The sequence below is a fragment of the Suillus clintonianus genome (genome assembly GCF_016758775.1).
Source record: "Suillus clintonianus strain FC179 chromosome Unknown DEU56scaffold_74, whole genome shotgun sequence".
Taxonomy (NCBI): Eukaryota; Fungi; Basidiomycota; class Agaricomycetes; order Boletales; family Suillaceae; genus Suillus; species Suillus clintonianus.
The window spans coordinates 143477-163587 of record NW_024539298.1 but is presented as its reverse complement, the minus strand read 5'-3'; the positions used below and the strand labels follow the sequence as shown (position 1 = coordinate 163587).

Here is a 20111-nt window from a genome sequence, read left to right as displayed (position 1 = left end):
GTATTCCCATGTAGTGCACCTTGAGTATTTGCGAAGTCAGCACGTTTTCCAGCCGTCATTGAGAACATTAGCTACATACACTGAGATACAGAACAGTCACGAGTGACCATTGGTGCATCTGCAAATAAACTGTATAATTCTGTGGTTCTTCTGATAAGACAGTCTGCTCACCCAGATCAGTTCAATCTATCAAACCATTCTTAGTGAGATAACTAGTCCCGGTAATGTCATTAACATACCTCTTGTCCGAATGTCAATGCTGATAACATTATACGGACATCAATAATCTCCCTAAGTACTGCGTTACTCACCCCAATCGTAAAACACCACAGTAGAGGATGCAACTGTGAATCAAGGTCAGATCGAGACAACCCCAATACAATTCGACGTGCTCTGCACAAACCTATAAAATAGCTGAAAAAACGATTCATGTCGATTAGTGGCCACCAACTGGGATCATTTGAGAGTAGGGTCAGATTCAAGGTCAAATACAAGGTCATATCGGTGTCAAGTGAGTGGTTAACTTGATGAATTAGCGATGGTGTTCGTGCTAGATATACCACTCACTAGCCAGTGCTTCTATCGCTAAAATAAGTATGGTACGGATGGATGTCCGTTCCTGATGCGTGGGTTCAGTCGACCACAATAAGTGTCACATCACATGAGATGAGATCAAGTAGTAGAAGGCTCGGTTGATTTAGAGCAAACCTTGTGGGATTTTGGTCGTGGATTCGCACAGCAGTGATGTGTGCGCGGAAGATATTTAAACACCGCGTTTCGAAAAGCTATTCGTGATGTCGGAGTCTTGTTTCCAATATCGTTCGCGAGGTTTTCGCAATATTTGCATCAAAGTCTCTATGGATGGATAGCGCACGAGGTCCTGCGATATATGATCCTCGTGCATTGAAGTGGATGTCTAGCAGCGGAACAAGGAGACAGTAACGATCTTGAATCCAAGTCAGAAGTTATTGTAGGATACACGAGGTGAAACTCATCCAGATTAATTAATGCTAAGCGTCTGTCGTGAATACTCCCGAGTCAGGTCATGCGTATAGCATCAGTGATGGAACACAGTGTCGTTTTCGTCTTGCCGCAGAGCAAGCGCTGCACGGCTGCAGAGCGTGGCTGAAAATGCACTCGTTCTTGTTATTATCAGAAGATACGAAACAAGTCATAGAGTGGATCAGAAAGTATCCATCTAATAGATTTTAGCACGTCACGGAATGCGATATTCTACTCAACACCGCAGTCAGACACGATGTCTTTTGTTAGAAGGCTGGTCTTTGGTTCACAAGGGCAAGAAGGGTTACGAGACTCCAAAGACGCAAGAAAAAAAACCCGAGTTACGAGTACAGTTCTTCTGTCGTCGGAGGATTGCGGACGGGCATTTTCTGTTACACGAAATTTTGCCTAGTCAAGACCTTGTTATTGGTGTATTGCCTTCGCCGAAACACCGGCAGATCCTCGAGAAGGCTTCGAAGGAGAGGATGGGCTCACTGGTTCTGGGCTTGAACTTGAAAGTTGAAACGCTACGACAGCACCTGCCAGTTCACACTGATCTGGATTAAGTTCAAAAGCAACTACTGTAGAGATACGACACTAGCTTCGTCACGTGCAGCACGTGACAAAGTCACGCTTAGTGTCACAGCTTCGAATTACCCTGTCACCTGTGACCACATAAAAAATAGCTTCGGAAATTGTGATTTTGTCAAGGCTTCTTGTCTGATTCATATCTTATTATAAAGTTGAGAAGTAACAGGTAGAATCTAGCTGGACATTGTTGTTTTTTATATGTTTTTTGTATGTTTTTTATATGTTTTTCTGTATGTTTTTACCACATGTCACAAATTAGCTTCGGCCCCCAAAAAATTGGTGTGACAGTCACACCAAATAGGTTCGATTCGTTGATGGCTGTGACCTGTGACGAACCTAGTGTCGTATCTCTACAGTAGTGGATCTTATGTAAGTTATTTTTCCCACTGGCAAAACAAACCAAACACTTCCAAAGTTTCCGAATTTGCCTTGAATCAATGAAGTTCTGTTCAGAGCATGGGCCCGGGAATCCCTAGCCCGCGATCCTCTACTACCCTCCGTTGTTGCATTAAAATGTTGGCATTGCCTCCACTCTTGTGTACTCTTCTAGACAGTGCACATGCGCCCGGTAAGTACTATAACGGCCTCGTTTGTATATGTCACTAGATGAACAGTGGTATCGCGGTATTCAATGCCTTTCTTACATGTAGATCTGCCAAATATATCTGTGATATTCAATTATTCACCGACGGTTCCGACTTGACACTATACCTCCACCTCCGCCAGTCTGAGCAGCACCTGCTCTCATCTCGTCCTCATCGAGGCCGGCCTCGGCCAGGATCTTCTCCACTTCTTCGAGGATAGGCTTATACTCCGCTAACGAGGCAAGAAATGAATGGTCAACGACACACGGTCAATATGGACCAACCGCGATCAGACACACCATATCGCTCTTCTGCAAAACTGAAGCCATCCCTCCTGAGTTGTTTGCCCCGATTATCGCTCACGCCGTGGGCTTTTTGTGTCCAATATTCACCTTCATGGTGATCAGCGCTAAAGTGTAGACTCTGGGTAAAGCGAAGCTTACGACTTCGAGCATAAAACAGGGCTAGCGTCTCTCCCGGTTCTGGTGTGCTAATAACATCCTCCGCAGAGCGCATCGTGTCTTTGGATACACCCATGAACGCCGTCGCTTGCGCACGTACCTCGTCATGCTTGATGCTCCGTCAATTCTCGCCGCACCACTGCATAAAATAATGTGCACTCACTCGCACATCTACAGGCTCGTCAGCTACTTCGTCGTCGTGACTCTCATTAAGCCTTTTAAACTTGAGCCCCGCATCATCTTCCACTACCTGCATTTCGTCATTGCTATCACCATCCTCGTCGCTCTCTACATCCTCGTCATCCTCGTCACTGCTGCTCTCATCGCCCTCTGCTGGGATCACAATGCCGCTGTGCTTGAGGCACATGTACCGTTCGAGCTTGTCGAGCTGAATCGAGTAGAAATCGTCGAGCGTATATTCCCTCGACCCGCGCTCGAAGATGCCGCCATAGCTGATATGGGGAGGATCGCGATTCAGGCAGTGCCCAAGTGATGATAACAAAGAACCGCGTACATGTACAGTGTGTTCCTCAGCACAGCTAGCATAGCGTTGTAGCGTGGTATTGGGGCCGTCAGTGTTGGGTCATCGGGATCAATATCAGGCTCCTGCTATTATCATATCAATATCCAACACCGCCTGCGTGAGCGGAATCAGACCTCCGTGCGCTTATCCACTTGGGTCTTGGCTGTATCATCGTCTTCGTCCGAAGCTTCAGGTTCGCCCTGCTGAACAGCTACAACCTTTCGCTTTCCGCTTCTCCCGGCTTTTTTCGGCTTTTTGAGTATCATTGATTGCCAACGTCCATTGCTGGCGAGTTGGTATCCGTAGCTAGGTATGATTCGGTCAGTCTCCAGTTCCACGAACAACAAAGCCACGATCAAATATGATATCTCACGAGATGACCCCGTGTAAGAAACCTGAGCGAGAAAAATGACACACAGACTCCTTCCAATGACTCACAGATCGTTCCAAAATACGCTCTCGAGGCTCTCTTCATCCCTTTCGTTGTCTGTCACTCCGCCAAACAGGATGCCCATACCCTTGGCTGACCATAGCGACATTGTGCAACCACTTCGGATATGCGGCGCGAAGGATGGTTTCTTTCGCTTTTCCCATTTCAAAACCAGCGAATCGGAGGAGGCTGTGGACAAGGATGGATATTGGGAAGTTTCGACGGACATACTGTGAGAGCTGAGGTACGACGGAAAGCAGAAAGTGGTAAATCGTACCGGAGAAACCAAGTATCGTCGAGCATTACACCAATAGGGCGTTTGCCCTTAGTGTATTCTTTACAATAACCTCCTGCATGCATCATAGGGAAGTGGTGTCCGATGGAAAGTTGCATACATACCATGTAAAACAATGCCTTCTGGCGTAGAGAGAAATGAAAACCCGCTTCTTGCGCTGCATAGTGACCAAAGAATGACTAGGTACAATTGACAGAAGGAATCAGGGAACAACGCACGACGGTTTCCGATCGGTATCCTTAAATTCGATTTGTCGCCATTTATACTCCTGAGTATCAAATACCCAGGTGTCGTGTAGATATTGAGCTTGATTAAATGCATATCAGTGCAACATGAACGAGCTGCATCCCATGCTGGAGACATACTGCGATGCCCTGGATCATAAAAACCGCCAAAGAGAACTATGTAGTGTTTCCACATTGTTATCCTGTAATATGCTGAGAATTAGAAGAAGTATGTGGACATTGCGTACGCACCTGTGTCCTGACCTCGCGCTGGGTCTGACCTTAGTATCCAGGCGATCCCACGAATGAGTGCTGATATCAAAGCACCAAAAATCCCTGTAGTGATGGAACGTGTTCTGATACAAAGAACTAAACTCGCCACCGAACAGGAAGAGCTTTCCTCCTCCGGCCGGCGAAGCGACCACGGCATGTGCGCTGCGAGGCCCAGGGCACGTAGGACTCACGAACTTGCGCCACTCATCCTTCTCAGGGTTGTAGCGGTAGACGTCGTTGTAAAAGTAGGCCTTGCCGTCATCGCTGAAGAATTCACCTCCGATGGACCACAAGTAGTTTCCGCTTGGACACGGGGTCAGAGTCGCGTTCGCGCGCCGGGAGGGTGGGCCCTCGACCAGTTCCTCCGTGACCTTATGCGCATCTTCCCATTCGTGTTTCATCTACTAGCAGGCAACATTGGGTTAGCTCGATCACGGACGCATGCGATGGAAATCACCTTATCGAGGATGGCCTCCAAATCTTCGTCATCTGAAGGTGCATCGGTCGTCTTTTTGCTTTTCTTCTTTTCTTTCTTGGAAATCTTGGCTTCCGCTTTCTGCTTTTTTGCCGCCTTTGCGGCTGCCTTTGAATTCTTCTTGTCGTTGCCCATCCAGTGATCGTAGTACAAGCCGTACTAGAATCTAGTAGAATCGCAATTGAGTCCGGTAATTGCACAGCCACTTCTATTCTGAAATGCAGCCGCTTACAGTGTGTTGCATATGAGATTGCAGTGCGTGTTTTTCAAAAACTCGGCCTCGCCACTTTTACCGGCACTTGTATACCATAATTAGATGTCACATCTTGTAAGGCAGGCCCTGGCTAGAGTGACATGTCACATCCCTTGACCTAGTTAGGAATACAAGTGCCGGTAAAGGTGGCGAGGCCGAGTTTTTGAAAAACACGCACTGCAATCTCATATGCAACACACTGTACAGCTATGTGCAAAAAGGTTGACAGTAAACGCATGACTTAAATATATCAGGAAATTTATTAAAAAAAATCATAACAGTGTGAAACACGTACGGGGACGTTGTTTGACACAACTACGGTGATCCTGGACGTGAACATTCAGTTTTTGAATGTAAACTATCTACTTCGACTCGTGAAAACACAGTCACTGGTATGATTTGAACATTGTTTTATTTTATTTCCTAATGTATTCTAGTCACGCGTGTACTGTCAACCTTTTTGCACACAGCTGTAAATACCACAACTAAACTCCAAACAAGTTCTCGTATTCCCCGCGAAGGACTCGACAAGGATAGTCCATATGAATCGTTTCCCATGCTACACACCACCATCAGCTGACACGCTCTGTACGTGCTCCTGGAAAGCGATTGAACTCATGCGAGTTCCCTCATCGGAGTTGGCCACCAGCTTGGCATGAGACTCTCGAACACTAAGGATGAGGCGTGGTCCTAGCACAAACTGCTGCACGAACACGGCGATTTGAACAATGCCATAATAAACCGCATCTCCCACAGAATTTGAATTCTGCCGAAATGATAAGGAGTTGTCGTTTGCAGACGAGTAAGTCACAAATTGGCATACCATGATATTCGGAGACAGCAAGCCGAGGTTGAAGCACGAAGCAGCAGCAAACCTAACATGAGCAGAATGTCAGTGGAAAAGAATTATCAATCGCTTCTTGGACCCGTACCAAGTGGCACTCTTACTAGGACCCCGGAAAAAACTTTTCCACACTGCGCCCACCAGCGCTATACGACGTCACCGTCGTCTAAACTGTCCATCAGTTACCTAGTTAAACCCTCTGAAGTAGCCTCGAAAGCTACCTCGGTAATAGTAGACCCAATGGCATCAGGGAAAGGTCGAGGAACGGGAAACTCAAACACCCGAGCTCCTACTCCCACTACCAAAACAAGAACATCTGCACGTAACACTGTATCATTACTGCTCACAAAAGAAGAAATATTAAACCAGGAATTCGACGTAAAAGATAGACAGAGTGGAGAAACATTTTTAGAAAAATCCCCATTTCGCCAAGCAGGCGAGCAAATCACGCAAACCAACCTTATACTAACAATTCTACACATCACACAGTACCCAGGCATACCCCGTATAGTAATCAAAGGACTTAGAGCGATCTCATGCCTCATGGAATCCGACCCAGACGACTCACCACTGTTCAACCCAACAATAAAAGAAATAACGGACAACCTCACATCGACGCTCACCCAACACGTTATAGCAGCTATCTCACCCCAGGTAGCGGCCATGCTTACGGCTGCAGAAACCATGAAGAAAAACGCAGAGGACATCACAAAATTCAAAGGCACTCTAACTGAAAACGACAAAAACAACCAAGAATCAGCAACAGCAGCAGCCTCAAGAGCCGAACATGCAGCGGACACCGTACTCAACAGTATCAAAGAAGTAAAAGAGGCTATTGAAACTCTGACCCCATCCCTTAGTGCCGCCCAAACTAGCATCAAGACTATCTCGCAATCCATAATCGATAAAACAACACAATCATCAGAACAACCCGCAAACATACAATCGTACAGCGCAGTAACTCAACAACAGAAAACACAGATTCCAGCCCCAGTATCGGCAGCGCTAGCAAGAGCAGCACTAAAGGAACGCCAGATTCTTATTGAGCCAGCAATAGGAGGCAAACTATACGAATCTCACGACAACCCAGCGGACATCGCCAAGAAAATGAAACAAGTACTTCTAACAACTCAAACCACTGACTCGCCAGATATACAGATCAAAGCCACCACACGTTTACGGAGTGGCGGCCTGATCATCGAACTAACGACAGTCGAAGCAGCAAAATGGATATGCGTACCAGAAAACAGGCTGAAGATCACCAATGCATTCGAATCACCAGCCCTAGTCAAAGAACGCAGATACACCATCATCGTCCCTTTCCTCCCGATCAGTTTAGGCATTGAAGATGCAGATTGGCGAAGGGAGATTGAGATAGAAAACGGAATGCAAATGGGCGCTATAGAAGCAGCAGGATGGATTAAACCCAGGATCCGGAGAGCACCAGGGCAAAGTGTAGCTCACGCAACACTCCACTTCGCAGACCCTTCAGCAGCAAACTTATCCCTAAGAGACGGCATCTACATCGGACAAGAAAAATTCCACCCTCGCAAAGACAAACGCGAACCAATACGATGCGTCAAGTGCCAACTGTGGGGCCATATGGCAAGAGACTGCAACGCACCTTCAGACGTATGCGGGACATGTGGCAAGAATCACAGAACAAACGAATGCAACGCCTACCGCACTTTCCATTGTGTCAGCTGCAACTCACCGAACCACGCAAGCTGGGACAGAAATTGCCCCGAATTCGAGAACAGATGTGCAGCATTAGACGCTAAGATCCCGGAAAACTCGATGCCTTTTTTCCCTACTAACGAAGAATGGACTCAGGTTATGTTACCCCCAAAACCAGCGCCATACCGAAAGCCAATAGAACAAGCCCCCACAGACCACAGACCAGCCTTTCGACAGACTAACCTCACATTTGAGACATGACACCCCCGAGGACCACTGGCGCGTGGCGCACCCCCCCACTTCGGACATCGCCATTCCACACGCGGATTCACCCCAACAGGATCTAACTCAATCCCAATTTCACCACGATGGGGAGATGAAAACAACCTCCCGCAAATAGTTAACAACCCGATGCCGCAAACCAAACCAAACCCAACGACACCACAACACCAACCACCGACCACCCCAACTCCATCTAGCACACCACCTCCCTCAAGCGCCCCCAACCCACGGACCCCCACCCATGCAAATGTCTGAACAACGACAGGACTCAACGACCAGACTACGAATTTGGCAACAGAATATGAATACCTCCCTTATCGCTCAACACTCCCTCCTCAACAGCCCCATAGCCCAGAACTGGGACGTAGTAGCCCTACAAGAACCTCACATCAATTCCACGAAAAACACGATATCATCACGATATTTTCACGCAGTCTATCCAACGACTCGCTTCACCTCACCAGACTCAACCTCACGCGCCGTTACACTAATATCCAAGGCAATCGATACCAACTCATGGCAGCAACTACCCTTTCCATCACCCGACGTCATTGTAATCCAATTCAAAGGTCACTTCGGACGATGCACCATCTTCAACATATACAATGACTGTATCCGAACGAAAACTCAAGAAGCGATGGCGACTTACCTCGAACGGGAGATCGCGCAAATCAGACCATCAGCGGAGGATCACATGATATGGCTTGGTGACTTTAACAGACACCATCCACTATGGGACGAAGACAGGAACACCCAACTATTCACTAATCGCTATCTTAACGCAGCGCAACCGCTGCTGGACCTCATTGCGGACTATGGAATGATCATGATGCTACCTAAAGGTTTGCCGACCCTTCAGTCATCTAGCTCTAAGAACTGGACACGTCCAGACAACGTGTTCTGCACTGATCACACAGGTGTATCATTCATCAGCTGCACTACAAACCCCGCCCTACGAGGACCAGCAACAGATCACGTACCAGTCCTCAGTACACTAGAACTCGAGATCCCTCGCGCCACCATTGACATCAAGCACAACTATAGAGAAACGGACTGGAACGCCTTCAATGAGAAGCTAAGAACCGAACTAGACAAGATCCCCAGCACACAACCAATCACATCCGAAGCCGACTTCCAGACCGCGGCCCGCAACCTTACAGCAGTCATTCAGCAAGTAACGGAAATCATTGTCCCCCTTTCGAAGCCCAACCCCCATTCGAAAAGGTGGTGGACACGGGATCTGACCATGTTGAGACGGGAGACAGCGAAACTCAGCCACTTATCATATCGGAACAGGGACATTGCTAACCATTACAGCCACGAGGAACATCGGATCAAGCGCAACCAGTACAGCGAGGCGGTAAAGAAGACGAAAAAGGACCATTGGACAGACTGGCTCGAAAACTTAGAAGGGAACGATATCTGGACCGCCAACAGTTACCTTACGGCCCCAGCAGGCGACGGCGGCACATCAAGAATACCTACCCTCAAACGACCAGGTGGCAGCAGCGCTAACACCAACGAGGAAAAAAGCGCAGCTCTAGCGCAGGCCTTCTTCCCCCCACCGCTGGCAACTTCCTCAGTACCACAAGACTTCGAATATCCGGATGCAGTACCGACTCCAGCCCCGATCACCATTGAACAAATAAAACGAAGCATATCAAAGTTAAGCCCGTACAAGGCCCCAGGCCCAGACGGGATTTCCAATATTGTATTTATACGATGCGCTAATCTACTTTCCCCCTTTCTAGCTCATCTATTCAGAGCGGTTTTCACCTTCAAAACGTACTACAGCCCTTGGAGAGATTTCACCACCATAGTCTTGCGAAAACCAGGAAAACCCGATTATACAGTCACCAAGGCGTACAGGCCGATAGCGCTGCTCAATACCACGTGCAAGCTGCTTACAGCCGTGGTCGCGGACCAGATGACATACTTATTGGAACACCACGCGCTCCTGCCTAGCACCCACTTTGGAGGACGTCCTGGTCGCTCAACGACAGACTCTCTACATCTACTAGAAGCTACAATCAAAGACGCATGGAGGACCAAAAAGGTAGTATCAGTCTTGTTTCTGGATATAGAAGGAGCATTTCCTAACGCTGTAACTAACCGTCTACTCCACAACATGCGTACCCGCAGACTACCAAAATCGTTGGTAGACTTCACGGAACGCTTACTGACTGATCGACGCACGCAACTCAAATTCGACGGCCACTTATCAGACTGGATACCAATCGCGAACGGAATAGGTCAAGGCGACCCGCTTTCAATGATACTATATGTCATATACGACTCTGATCTAGTTGACATCTCCCTAGGCCACGAAAAGAAAGAGCGCACCCTAGCCTTTGTCGACGACACTGCGTTCATAGCGATTGGAGCAGATTTCTACGAAACTCACAACATTCTACAAGATATGCTAGAGAGACCAGGAGGAGGGTACGAGTGGGCGGCAAATCATAATTCCAACTTCGAAACATCAAAGTTTGCCCTGGTCGACTTCTCAATGAATCAAACGAAGACTCGTCCACCACTAATTACGCAGAATACCACAATCACGCCAACCGCTACCCATAAGTTCCTGGGGGTCATCCTGGATCAAGCATTGAGATGGAAAGCCCACATAGTGTATGCCATCGCAAAGGGAATGGCGTACATTTTCCAGCTACGCCGCTTATCATCATCCTCCATGGGAATCCCACTATCGCTAATGAGACAGATATACCTTTCAGTCGCCATGCCAAAGATGTTGTATGCGGTGGATATCTGGTTTCGCCCCATATTCGTTGGAGACAGCGACGTTCAACACCCAGGATCGATTGGGGTCGCTCGAAGAATAGGCAGAGTACAGAGAATAGCGGCTTTGAGTATAACGGGGGCGTTGCGTTCCACGGCAACCGACACTCTGGAAATTCACGCTAAGCTATTACCGCTAGAACACAGGATGCAGAACTTATGTTATCAGGCAGCGATTCGATTAGCGGCACATCCTGAATCTCACCCATTGCACGGCCCAGTCAGGAAAGCGGCGAAGAGATACGTCAAGAGCCACTGCTCATCCTTACACCAGCTATTTCACGCGACGCAGATCGACATAGGGTCAATAGAAACCATCAAGCACAATCGGCGCTCACCAAACGACAGGAACCCATACTCTATCAATATCGCCAAGACCAGGGAGCAAGCAGTTGAAGACCACAACAATAACGAAGACGAAATCAAAGTGTATAGCGATGGATCCGGATTAAACGGCAACATCGGGGCAGCAGCGGTAATGTATAGACGAGGACAACCCCGTCCTCGTATCCTCCGTTATCACTTAGGGACAGACACTGAACATACCGTTTACGAGGCAGAAGCTGTAGGTCTAACTCTAGCAGCCCAACTCCTCTCACTAGAAGACGACCTCACGTACCCTATCACGATATATGTCGACAATCAAGCAATGCTGAAATCCGGTGACTTATTCTCTACTAAATCTGGCCACTATATAATCGACCATTTCCGCAGATTAATCAAAATATTGAAGAAAAACAGTAAAGACTGCAACTTCCAAGTCAAAGTTCACTGGATATCGGGACATGACGGAGTGGAGGGCAACGAGAAAGCAGATCAGGAAGCGAAGGAAGCAGCGGAGGGAAGTGAGGCGAACAGCGCGACAAGACGTTTACCCCCATACCTGAAGAAGGGCGTTCTACCAAGCAGCACATCCGCGTTAAAGCAAGCACAACGAAAGGAATCAGCTGACAGATGGAACAGACTCTGGACGAAATCACCACGTCACGCTCACACCATCAGCATAGATCCGCAACTCGTAGCAGCGAGCAAGTCCTTCATCTCCCTCGTCAAAAACTTGCCGAAACGCCATATTAGTTTGCTCATAGGACTACGCACACGCCACATAGCCCTCAATCAACATCTACACCGACTCGGAAAGAGCCAAAGTCCCAACTGCCCTCATTGCAACGGTTCACCCGAGACGATACCACACTTCCTCCTCTCTTGTCCGCAGTACGCAAGAGAAAGACACATTCTCACGTCCGTCCTCAAAAGACGCGCAGCATCCATCACGTACCTACTCTCTAATGCCAAAGCCACAGCCCCGCTCATCAGGTTCATAAACAGCACAGGCAGACTGAAATCCACTTACAGTGATGTTCCCCTCGTTCCACGTTAAAGTTTCAAACAAATGATTGCTACATTAGCAGAAACTAAAACAAAAGTAATATACCCAGTATTTCCGGCCTCAATGAGTCCACTATCCACCACACTCGCCTACGCAGGGTAAAACGGCGTCATCCTCCAAGCCATCTGGAGATAAGCCGGCAGGAAACCCAATGATGTCGGAAGGAGGCAAAGAGAAGTTGTATTAGAGAAGAGAAAAAGAAAACGAAGAGCACGTCAAAACATTTCAACCACCGGCCCGACGCCAACCAACACATCATTCACTTTCCAACCGCTCCCCACCTTACTCCCCTCGTACTAGAAGCCTTTAAAAACGGTGTTCCGAGTACATGTATAACCCCAACACTCGCCAGTATCACACCTTCATCGAAATGTACTAAAAACGGCCCGCTGAGTAGCAGACTCGTGCATCTAAAACGGCCGGCAGGAACGGCGGACCAGCGAAGGTCAAACCTTCGTTGGGGCATTTGCAGAGTAGGAGATGCGGCGGGGGACACTGGTGTCCCCCCTCCTAGATAGATATGTCCTACATAGGGTATTATACCCCAACCGGACAAAAATATGATTAAAAAAAAAAAAAAAAAAAAAAAAAGAATTATCACATTAAAATCACGAGCTCACGCTGCAAAATAAAACACGTGAGTTTTGGTTAACACCATGAAACAGTCTCCGAGAGTCGGTCCAGGCAGATCACGGAAGTGCTTTGTAACAATCCAGACGGCAAGACACAATGCAATGACCTCCCATGCAGTGGTGAGGATCCAAAGGAGGGAATTCAGAAGCGGGACGTCTCCCCCGGCCCATACGACGCAGTGATGCGTACCGGAAAGAATGAGCACCTCCGAGCCTGGTGTTCATACGATAAGCCTGACGAGGTCAATTATCGATAACTAGAACTTACCCCCTGGAATACTGCTGCTTATTTTGCCGTTGAGAACTCCATAAGTGATCATGGTAACCAGGAAGATAGCAATGAGAAAAATGAACATCTTTCTGGACTGCTGAAACATGGCATGTAACCGAGTGATCATTATGACTTGCACGATATGTCAGTCAAGTCGATATCACCGAAAATTGCAGCTAAGTCGCTCACCGCCTAACATGATTAGTATAATAAAAGTCATCCAGCCTTGTGCTTGGAAAATGATAGCGCCTGACAAAGTCACTAATGACCAACAATGTGTCGCGGTATGAACTCACATCTGTTGCAATCACTGTATCGATGCATTAAGTCGGTCAAAAATCCCACTCACCCCTATTAGGAGCGCGTTTAGTTGGGAATGACAGATATCCAGACACAATGCTCACTGAATCTGTTACAGAAACTAATGGGAGACTTCCTACATGCTGTTAGCAACAAGGCACGGACTACGGTGCAATTGAGGAGGCATACCTAGCAACACGACGCTATTTTTTGGGAGGGATGGCCCGTTAGCACAGTACCAGCTTGTTAACCTTGCAAACATACGCAGAGTATGGCATTCCAATGTAGCGAACCTGGTATGTCAAAGTGAACACAACTTGCCAGACGTGTTAATGTCCTACGCACACTGAGGTACAAAACGGTCATGAGGGAACAAGGTCGCCTCTGCCCCGAGTTAAATTTGTCCTTCTGATATGGGGCTCTACTCACCCAGACCAATTCAATCTATAAAATCATTCTCAGCGAGAAAACTTGCTCTGGTAATCGCTCAACATACCTCTTGCCCGAGTGTAAGTGCTGGAGAATGCATAAGGGCATCAATGATTCTGATAAGTTATTTCCCTGCTCACCCCAATCATATACCACAGCAACAGAGGACGCGACTGGGAAATCGCAAAGTGAGCCACATTCATTCCAACTCGAGCTCGGTCTCCACACACCTATAAAATAGCTGTAAACAACATACCAATTGATTAGCGGCCACCAAGTGGGATCATTTGATATCAGAGTCATTTCAAAGGATCGAAGTCAATGAGCTCGAGTGGAGATTCGTGGATGCGCAACGCTGGTGTTCGTCCTAGATATATCGCTGTCAAGCGCTCGAGCATCGCACATGGGAGTGAAATCGCTGCCAAAGCAGTGACGCGCGCGCTGAATATCCGAACACTGAGCCTCCAAAAGGAAAGGGAATGTCATTCTTAGGACAGTCTAGAAGTATTGGCAGTGAACCACGCGGTCATCAATCCAACATATTGCAACTGCAGAGCCACAAAGTAAGTATTGCTTACCACGAACCTAAAATAGCTGCCAAGGCGAAACAAAAACGATCACTGGCCGCAGAAGGGTTGGTATCAATGAGTGGCGAGCATCGTGGACGTACCATGTGGTACTTGTCCTACATACTTATACGCACACTTCCGGTGCTCGAAGAAGAATGAACACTGATGGTGCGAAATCGCGCGCGATATGTTTGAATACCGAGGCTTCGAACGGCTGTGAACTTGATGGGTTTTAAATTTGTGAACATCATTCTTGCAACAACTCAGTCAGCAGTCTTACACAGGCCTATCGAAACTGGAAACCATCGAAGAAGAAGAAAGTTAAAAGCCTGCCAGCTCAATAATACTCGACGAGCATCTGTACTCTCTCCGCCTCGCTCGCCGGCGAGCGTAAAATGTCGTCCAAGATCTAATAACAAGGTTCCATTAGCCTATCTGCGAACACAATACAGCAGACCAGTTGAAAATAAATGCAATACAATACAATAGAGCCCAATCCAGCAATTAAATGACTCACCTCCCCCACCGATAGGAACCCCTCTACAATGCCTCCAAGCACATTCTTCAATACCTGATCGCCCTCCAATGCAGCCCTTGCATCCTCCCAAGACAACGGCATCCGCTGCCTAACACCGACTGCCTCTCTCTCCGCCTCAGTCATCTGCGCAGCGGGCGTAGCACAATCTTTCTCTACGAGGGGTGCTTGCGATTGGATCCCAAGGAGCCCAGAGCCGATGAGACTCGCGAGAACGAGGTAGGGGGAAGACGTGCCGTCTATACATTTGACTTCAAAGTGGTTCTTGGAGGGAGCGTTAGATGCAGGCTCTGGGTCAACGAACGCAGGAGGAACACACAAGCGCACGGGCGCCTCGCGGTTATCCCTTCCCCACGCGACCCATGTCCCGCCGCTCCAAATCCCATCGAGCATGCGTGCATAGGAGGCACGTAGGGGGAGCGTGAATGCACATGTAGCTGGAAGGTGCTTAAGTAAACCGGCTAGGAATGTACTTTCGAGAGGGGTGAGAGGATTGTCTGATGTTAGTTGAGATGATGGTTCGTCATCGATAGGGTGCACAGAGATGTGAGTGTGAGCCGCACTGCCACCTATATGAGGGCGTAAATTAGAGAGGATAGACTCAGGGTGTGAACATGTCGGCAAAAACGACAGAGAGAACGATCGGCTACGGGAATAGCACGTACAGTTATCCAAATTTAACCTTGGTGCAAATGTCGCACGGAACCCGTGTTTGCTTGCGACGTTGGTTATCGTCTCCCGTGTGTGTACGAGCGCATCAGCAGCTTCAAGAGGTGGAAGTGGACCCGTCACAATCTCGTACTATGTTGTGGTACAAAGTCAGCACATAGAAATCAGCCAGAAAAAGTCGGAAACACCAACCTGCCCCGGCGCCGCTTCGGAATGATACATCATCAGTTCGATTCTGCTATTGATGAGTCCACGAGCGATCTCCTCTATCACTTCTGTCTCCTTGGTTCCGGAACGTAACGCTTGCGCGCTATTCCACCCGTGTGGATTGACCGCCTCGATGGGATTTGTGCTTTTGAGGAGAATGAATTCGGTCTCGAATCCAACAAGGAACGCAGCATTGTAAGATTTGGCGGTGCTGAAGGCTCAAGTCAGTGTCCACATTCAAGCAGTGTTAGAGGGGACGCACTCGACAATACGATTCAGTGCTGATCGTGGACACATTGGCACACCCGTGCCAAGGACACGATCTGGAGCAGGGGCCTTGTCCTGGAACCAGCCCATAACACTTATATGTCCCGGTGCATAGGAACACAACCTCATGGATGTCAAGTCTACCACATACAGGTACTCCCCTATGGGCCCAAAACCAGACGCGGTCCTGTTAACTACGAAGCCGAAGACACATTGGGCGATGGTTATACCCGGTCTAGATGAGGCGAGGAGACGCTGGAAGGATTTGAGAGGGAGAACGCGGAAGCGAGTGCCGTTGACTAGATCAACCCAGGTGATGCGCACGGAGTGGATTTTGTGAATCGACGCTACTCCTTCAAGGGAGCCGATCGGAATGGTGCGGACTTTGATTGTCTGGGGTGAGTAAGGTGGAAATTCGGTCGACATTATGTATACAATCAAGAGCTGTTGATCTCAAGTTGATTTGCTAGATCAATTCTGAGTCAAACCAGGTCAACCGTCAAACCACAGTCTGCCTCCCGAGCGCTAATTTGCCTATCACAATAAACTCAATTATCGACTATAATTCTCTTGTACTATTGTGACCTGCAGCAGACTGTCGATCGCTACTGATTGCCAGACAAATTCATCAACATCGTTTAGGCATGATTCAAGTTGTTGCTTTCTGCACAAAGTTCAAACCGACATGCTGTATACTAAAGTACTTTCACGAGGCTTGGGCTGTGTTGTACACAGCTCCCTGTTATTAACCTAGTACCTCCTCCCTTCCTTCGCTCCCTTCTCTCTTACCTGTATTCCCTCTGACCTAACCTCTGGCCAATCTGATCGAAATGCCTCCTCCGCGGGTCAAGAATGTTGTCAAGGATTTCGTCAAGGATTTCGGCAAGGTCTTCGCAATTCGTTTGAGGCGCTCCACAAAGAACGGACACACACAATGCAGCTCGACAACCACCGACCATGAGGGCGATGTTTCCATCCTTGGACACACTTCTAGTCTTTCCCCAACTCTTTCTTCGAATTCATCGCAAGTACACGCTGTGTCTGCGAATGAAGAACCGGGTCTTGAAGCCTCCACCAATGCTTCTTCTCCCAGATCCTCCAGGGGTGTAGCTCTTGCCCGCAAAGCTTCTGACATGGCTCAGCTAGCTTTGCCCTTGGTACAGGCTGTTGCGAGTGCAATTCCACTTGTCGGTGCTCCGATGCAAGCGGCTATTGGTGGATTAGTAACAGGCCTTCAAGCTATAGATGTGAGAGTTTTTATGATTGCGAGAACCTTTCTTGATTTTAAAGATCATCACAGAGACATAACCAGAATAAGGCGGACCTCGATGGCCTGACATTACGACTCGATCGACTCAGCCGCGAACTGTGCAATGCCTCGCCTGCCTTGGATCCTGTTGAACAATCTCGAAGAGATTCCTTTGTCAGGTATTCACATTGTTGGTGCATTCTTGGATTCATCTGACGTTGAGTCGCACTTAGAATGCTGGAGGACACATCAGCTCGAGTGACAGCGTTGCATGAACGCTGTCTTGCATCCACACCCGTTACACAAGCTATCGCTGGATGCTTTATTGAAATCGACCGTTATCTGGCGGATTATTTGGTTGGATTCTATTCTCTAACAAATGTTTGCATTCACTCACTACTTTGCTTGCTTAGTGGTCATCCCAAATGCAAAGTCAACGTGACATACGCGAAGTTTTGGTGATTCTACAGAGAGAGCGGGATGATCGTCAGAAGCTCCTGATGACGATTGAGAATTTGGTCACCCACGGACAGTTTTCGTTGGGACCGACAGCAACTCAGTTAATCGGCACTGCCACCCGTGGCTGCGTGACGCTGATAGACGCAACGGACTGCCGGCATCCAATATCGGTGAACTTCTGCACCTCATTTGAGGTACGTTTCCCCAGCGAAAATCCGTCTTAGGGAAGTATACTTATCGAATGCTTAGCAATTCAATGAGATGCTCAAAGCTCTATTTAAATGCAATTCCGCTGAAGCTCAAATTCAGAGACGGTATATGGAGAGCGGAAAGTATGATTTATGCATCGACGAGGGCCCGCGAGTAACCCAGCTTACAAGTCATCAATGGTCAAGACTTGAAGCGGGCACGACGATTGTCATGAGGGTTATCATTGAACAGCAGATGTCATCATCCTCTCAAGTTTCCTACGAATGTCCTTGCGGTGCTATGAATACCCTTGGTATCGAGTCTATGATGTATTCGTTTGGACGGCAGGCTGATTGCTCGATTGATTGGTGAGTATGTTTGTCTTATGGGTCCTAGCTGTGTCTAACAACCGCAAGCCGAACATGCAAACGACGGTTTCAGGTCTCCCGTGTACCTTCCAACCCAGATCGGATTGCTCTACCCTCTGATATTGACTCCGATGCCGCACCTGACACAGAAATGGACCTTATTCGCAACTTCCATGTCCGGCAAACTGTATGTCATCATGAAATTATACTAGCAATCATACGCTGAATACTTGACAATATCCCGCTCTCAGGAAGACCTAGCAGTGCGTGATTTTGTCTTTTGAGTTGCTTCCCCACGCTGATGGTGCCATGGCGATGCCCCACTCTTAGATAGTGTGTGATAACGACTTTTGAAATGCTTACCCTAATGTTGAGTAAACAGGCCGCTCCGCCATGGTTAATCCCGGCAATACGTCTTATTAATGATGAATACCTGGATGATAAGTTCGAGGTAGTATTGCGTAGGCCAGCTCCACGTGCTATGCCAATGTGGTGGATGAAGTGTCTGGATTGCCCTGGCAAAGTTCGTGCGCACCACTAGACTCGTACTAACGCAGACTTACACTCGGTTTGCAGCTATATAACTGTGGGCCTGGAGATACGCTGGACAACTATAGAATCCATTGTAGAAACCGACAACATCGATTACGGGTGAATGCTCGTCTCACACAATCATGAACCCCACCTCCTATAGGGATCGCAACGTAAATACTTTACCCAGCCGGGTAGAGGTGGGCGATGGCGAGTCAAGGAGATGTGTTCGTACGTGTTGAATAGAGAGAATTCCACCATTGATGTTGCGAACATCAACCAACATTCATACCCGAGAATCAAAACCAGTGTCTATGTCGTATGTATGAAGTACTAGAATATGCTATCTATAAACAACTGAAAGTCACAAGTGTCGGTATGCAGAAAATCGTATGCAGGAATAAATAAATCACTGTGAAGGGTTGCTGAGCTCTGTGAGCTTGACCCAGCTCGTCGTGGTCGTAAACACGTGTAGAACACCATCGATATCCTCCGGCTCCTCATCAGTGGACTGGTCGGTTGCCCCTTGTACAGGTGGATGGTCGAGGCGAGCAGATCGACACTCGGCATTTTGTCGAAGCACCCCGACACAATCCACAAGGAAGCCTCCCATACGCTGATCGATGTCCGAGGGGTAGTGAACTTGCAGATGACCTAAGGAAAAGTACTTCTTCTCGCCACATGCCACAGCGTTTAAGGTCGCCCATTTATCCAAAGCGCGCGGTCTCGTTGGCAGAAGCACTCCGAGTCCCTGCCTGTAACACAAGCAAATCCAGATGAAAACGGGCCACCATTTCATCTTTCTGGATGTGTGTTTCTTGGCGAACGCTTCACTAGTGACAGGGACCACATTGGGGGCGCATCCTTGTAGTCCGTAGTGCGTCGCTCTTTTTGCGCGGCTGGTGTGAAGAAGCAGATCCACCGTTCCATGATTTTTATCCATGATTTCGTATTTGTAATATCGTGTCTCCTCAGTTTCAACTGGGAGGAAGTGCTCGTTTCGGTCCCAACCATCGAGCTTGAGCTTGAACGTTTGAACTGTTGTAGAGCAATACAATAGCACAATGAATGATCGCGGGATGAGATCTTGAATGAAATTGATGAATGATTCCTTGCCGGTCATAATGCCAGATCCAGATTACGACGTCCGAAAAAGCAGCGGTAATCGCGCGGCCTGTACCGACAGATGAACTAACCCGCCGACAGTGGTGGGGGAGCGCCCCAAGTGATTACATAATACGTGTCTGCGGCAGGGATCACGAGAATGGTAGATTCGAATTCGAAGGAGAGAAACAAAATCTAATTCGTTGATGAGTCCATCTCATTCAAATAT

The 20111-nt window shown here is 48.0% G+C and overlaps 6 protein-coding genes across 6 annotated transcripts; 3 read left to right on the top strand and 3 right to left on the bottom strand.

Moving 5' to 3' along the window:
- Positions 1 to 1986: 1986 nt before the first annotated feature.
- On the bottom strand, positions 1987 to 5077 carry DEU56DRAFT_821323 (uncharacterized protein). The gene is made up of 13 exons (XM_041354105.1): positions 4841 to 5077; positions 4363 to 4787; positions 4252 to 4313; positions 4105 to 4192; positions 3991 to 4043; positions 3869 to 3941; positions 3600 to 3821; positions 3296 to 3467; positions 3153 to 3244; positions 2802 to 3090; positions 2621 to 2747; positions 2477 to 2569; positions 1987 to 2409 (listed from the first exon to the last, which is right to left on the bottom strand). The coding sequence occupies exons 2-13, from the start codon at positions 4782 to 4784 to the stop codon at positions 2276 to 2278; spliced, it is 1827 nt and encodes a 608-aa protein (XP_041205254.1). The 5' UTR covers positions 4785 to 4787; positions 4841 to 5077; the 3' UTR covers positions 1987 to 2275.
- Positions 5078 to 7113: 2036 nt separating this feature from the next.
- On the top strand, positions 7114 to 7455 carry DEU56DRAFT_690255 (uncharacterized protein; the record flags this gene model as incomplete). Its single annotated transcript, XM_041347114.1, has 1 exon — positions 7114 to 7455. A coding segment is annotated over one exon (342 nt), but the record flags the coding sequence as incomplete, so codon positions are not given.
- Positions 7456 to 11332: 3877 nt separating this feature from the next.
- Positions 11333 to 11926, top strand: DEU56DRAFT_691148 (uncharacterized protein; the record flags this gene model as incomplete). The annotated part of the gene is made up of 1 exon (XM_041347134.1): positions 11333 to 11926. A coding segment is annotated over one exon (594 nt), but the record flags the coding sequence as incomplete, so codon positions are not given.
- A 2603-nt stretch (positions 11927 to 14529) lies between these two features.
- On the bottom strand, positions 14530 to 16563 carry DEU56DRAFT_821304 (uncharacterized protein). Its single transcript, XM_041354104.1, has 5 exons — positions 15978 to 16563; positions 15701 to 15926; positions 15505 to 15640; positions 14822 to 15408; positions 14530 to 14713 (listed from the first exon to the last, which is right to left on the bottom strand). Exons 1-5 carry the CDS (start codon positions 16406 to 16408, stop codon positions 14642 to 14644), a joined length of 1452 nt encoding a protein of 483 aa, XP_041205251.1. The 5' UTR covers positions 16409 to 16563; the 3' UTR covers positions 14530 to 14641.
- On the top strand, positions 16564 to 19219 carry DEU56DRAFT_821298 (uncharacterized protein). Its single transcript, XM_041354103.1, has 8 exons — positions 16564 to 17229; positions 17283 to 17410; positions 17465 to 17588; positions 17645 to 17884; positions 17940 to 18247; positions 18296 to 18434; positions 18499 to 18510; positions 18630 to 19219. The coding sequence occupies exons 1-8, from the start codon at positions 16813 to 16815 to the stop codon at positions 18786 to 18788; spliced, it is 1527 nt and encodes a 508-aa protein (XP_041205250.1). The 5' UTR covers positions 16564 to 16812; the 3' UTR covers positions 18789 to 19219.
- DEU56DRAFT_821297 (uncharacterized protein) lies at positions 19124 to 19964 on the bottom strand. Its single transcript, XM_041354102.1, has one exon. The coding sequence runs from the start codon at positions 19899 to 19901 to the stop codon at positions 19188 to 19190; it is 714 nt and encodes a 237-aa protein (XP_041205249.1). The 5' UTR covers positions 19902 to 19964; the 3' UTR covers positions 19124 to 19187.
- Between the last annotated feature and the right edge of the window lie 147 nt (positions 19965 to 20111).

Excerpts from the sequence above, each read along its gene's own strand:
- DEU56DRAFT_821304 (XM_041354104.1), bottom strand. The coding sequence starts at position 16,408 with ATGTCGACCGAATTTCCACCTTACTCACCCCAGACAATCAAAGTCCGC. Across the intron at positions 15,927-15,977 it reads GCACTGAATCGTATTGTCGA|CACCGCCAAATCTTACAATG; the intron begins GTGCGTCCCCTC and ends TTGAGCCTTCAG. Across the intron at positions 15,409-15,504 it reads AAGGTTAAATTTGGATAACT|GTGGCAGTGCGGCTCACACT; the intron begins GTACGTGCTATT and ends GCCCTCATATAG.
- DEU56DRAFT_821298 (XM_041354103.1), top strand. The coding sequence starts at position 16,813 with ATGCCTCCTCCGCGGGTCAAGAATGTTGTCAAGGATTTCGTCAAGGAT. Across the intron at positions 17,411-17,464 it reads CGAAGAGATTCCTTTGTCAG|AATGCTGGAGGACACATCAG; the intron begins GTATTCACATTG and ends AGTCGCACTTAG. Across the intron at positions 17,885-17,939 it reads ACTTCTGCACCTCATTTGAG|CAATTCAATGAGATGCTCAA; the intron begins GTACGTTTCCCC and ends TCGAATGCTTAG.
- DEU56DRAFT_821323 (XM_041354105.1), bottom strand. The coding sequence starts at position 4,784 with ATGAAACACGAATGGGAAGATGCGCATAAGGTCACGGAGGAACTGGTC. Across the intron at positions 3,942-3,990 it reads AGAAGGCATTGTTTTACATG|GAGGTTATTGTAAAGAATAC; the intron begins GTATGTATGCAA and ends TGATGCATGCAG. Across the intron at positions 3,245-3,295 it reads AAGTGGATAAGCGCACGGAG|GAGCCTGATATTGATCCCGA; the intron begins GTCTGATTCCGC and ends TGATAATAGCAG.
- DEU56DRAFT_821297 (XM_041354102.1), bottom strand. The coding sequence starts at position 19,901 with ATGACCGGCAAGGAATCATTCATCAATTTCATTCAAGATCTCATCCCG.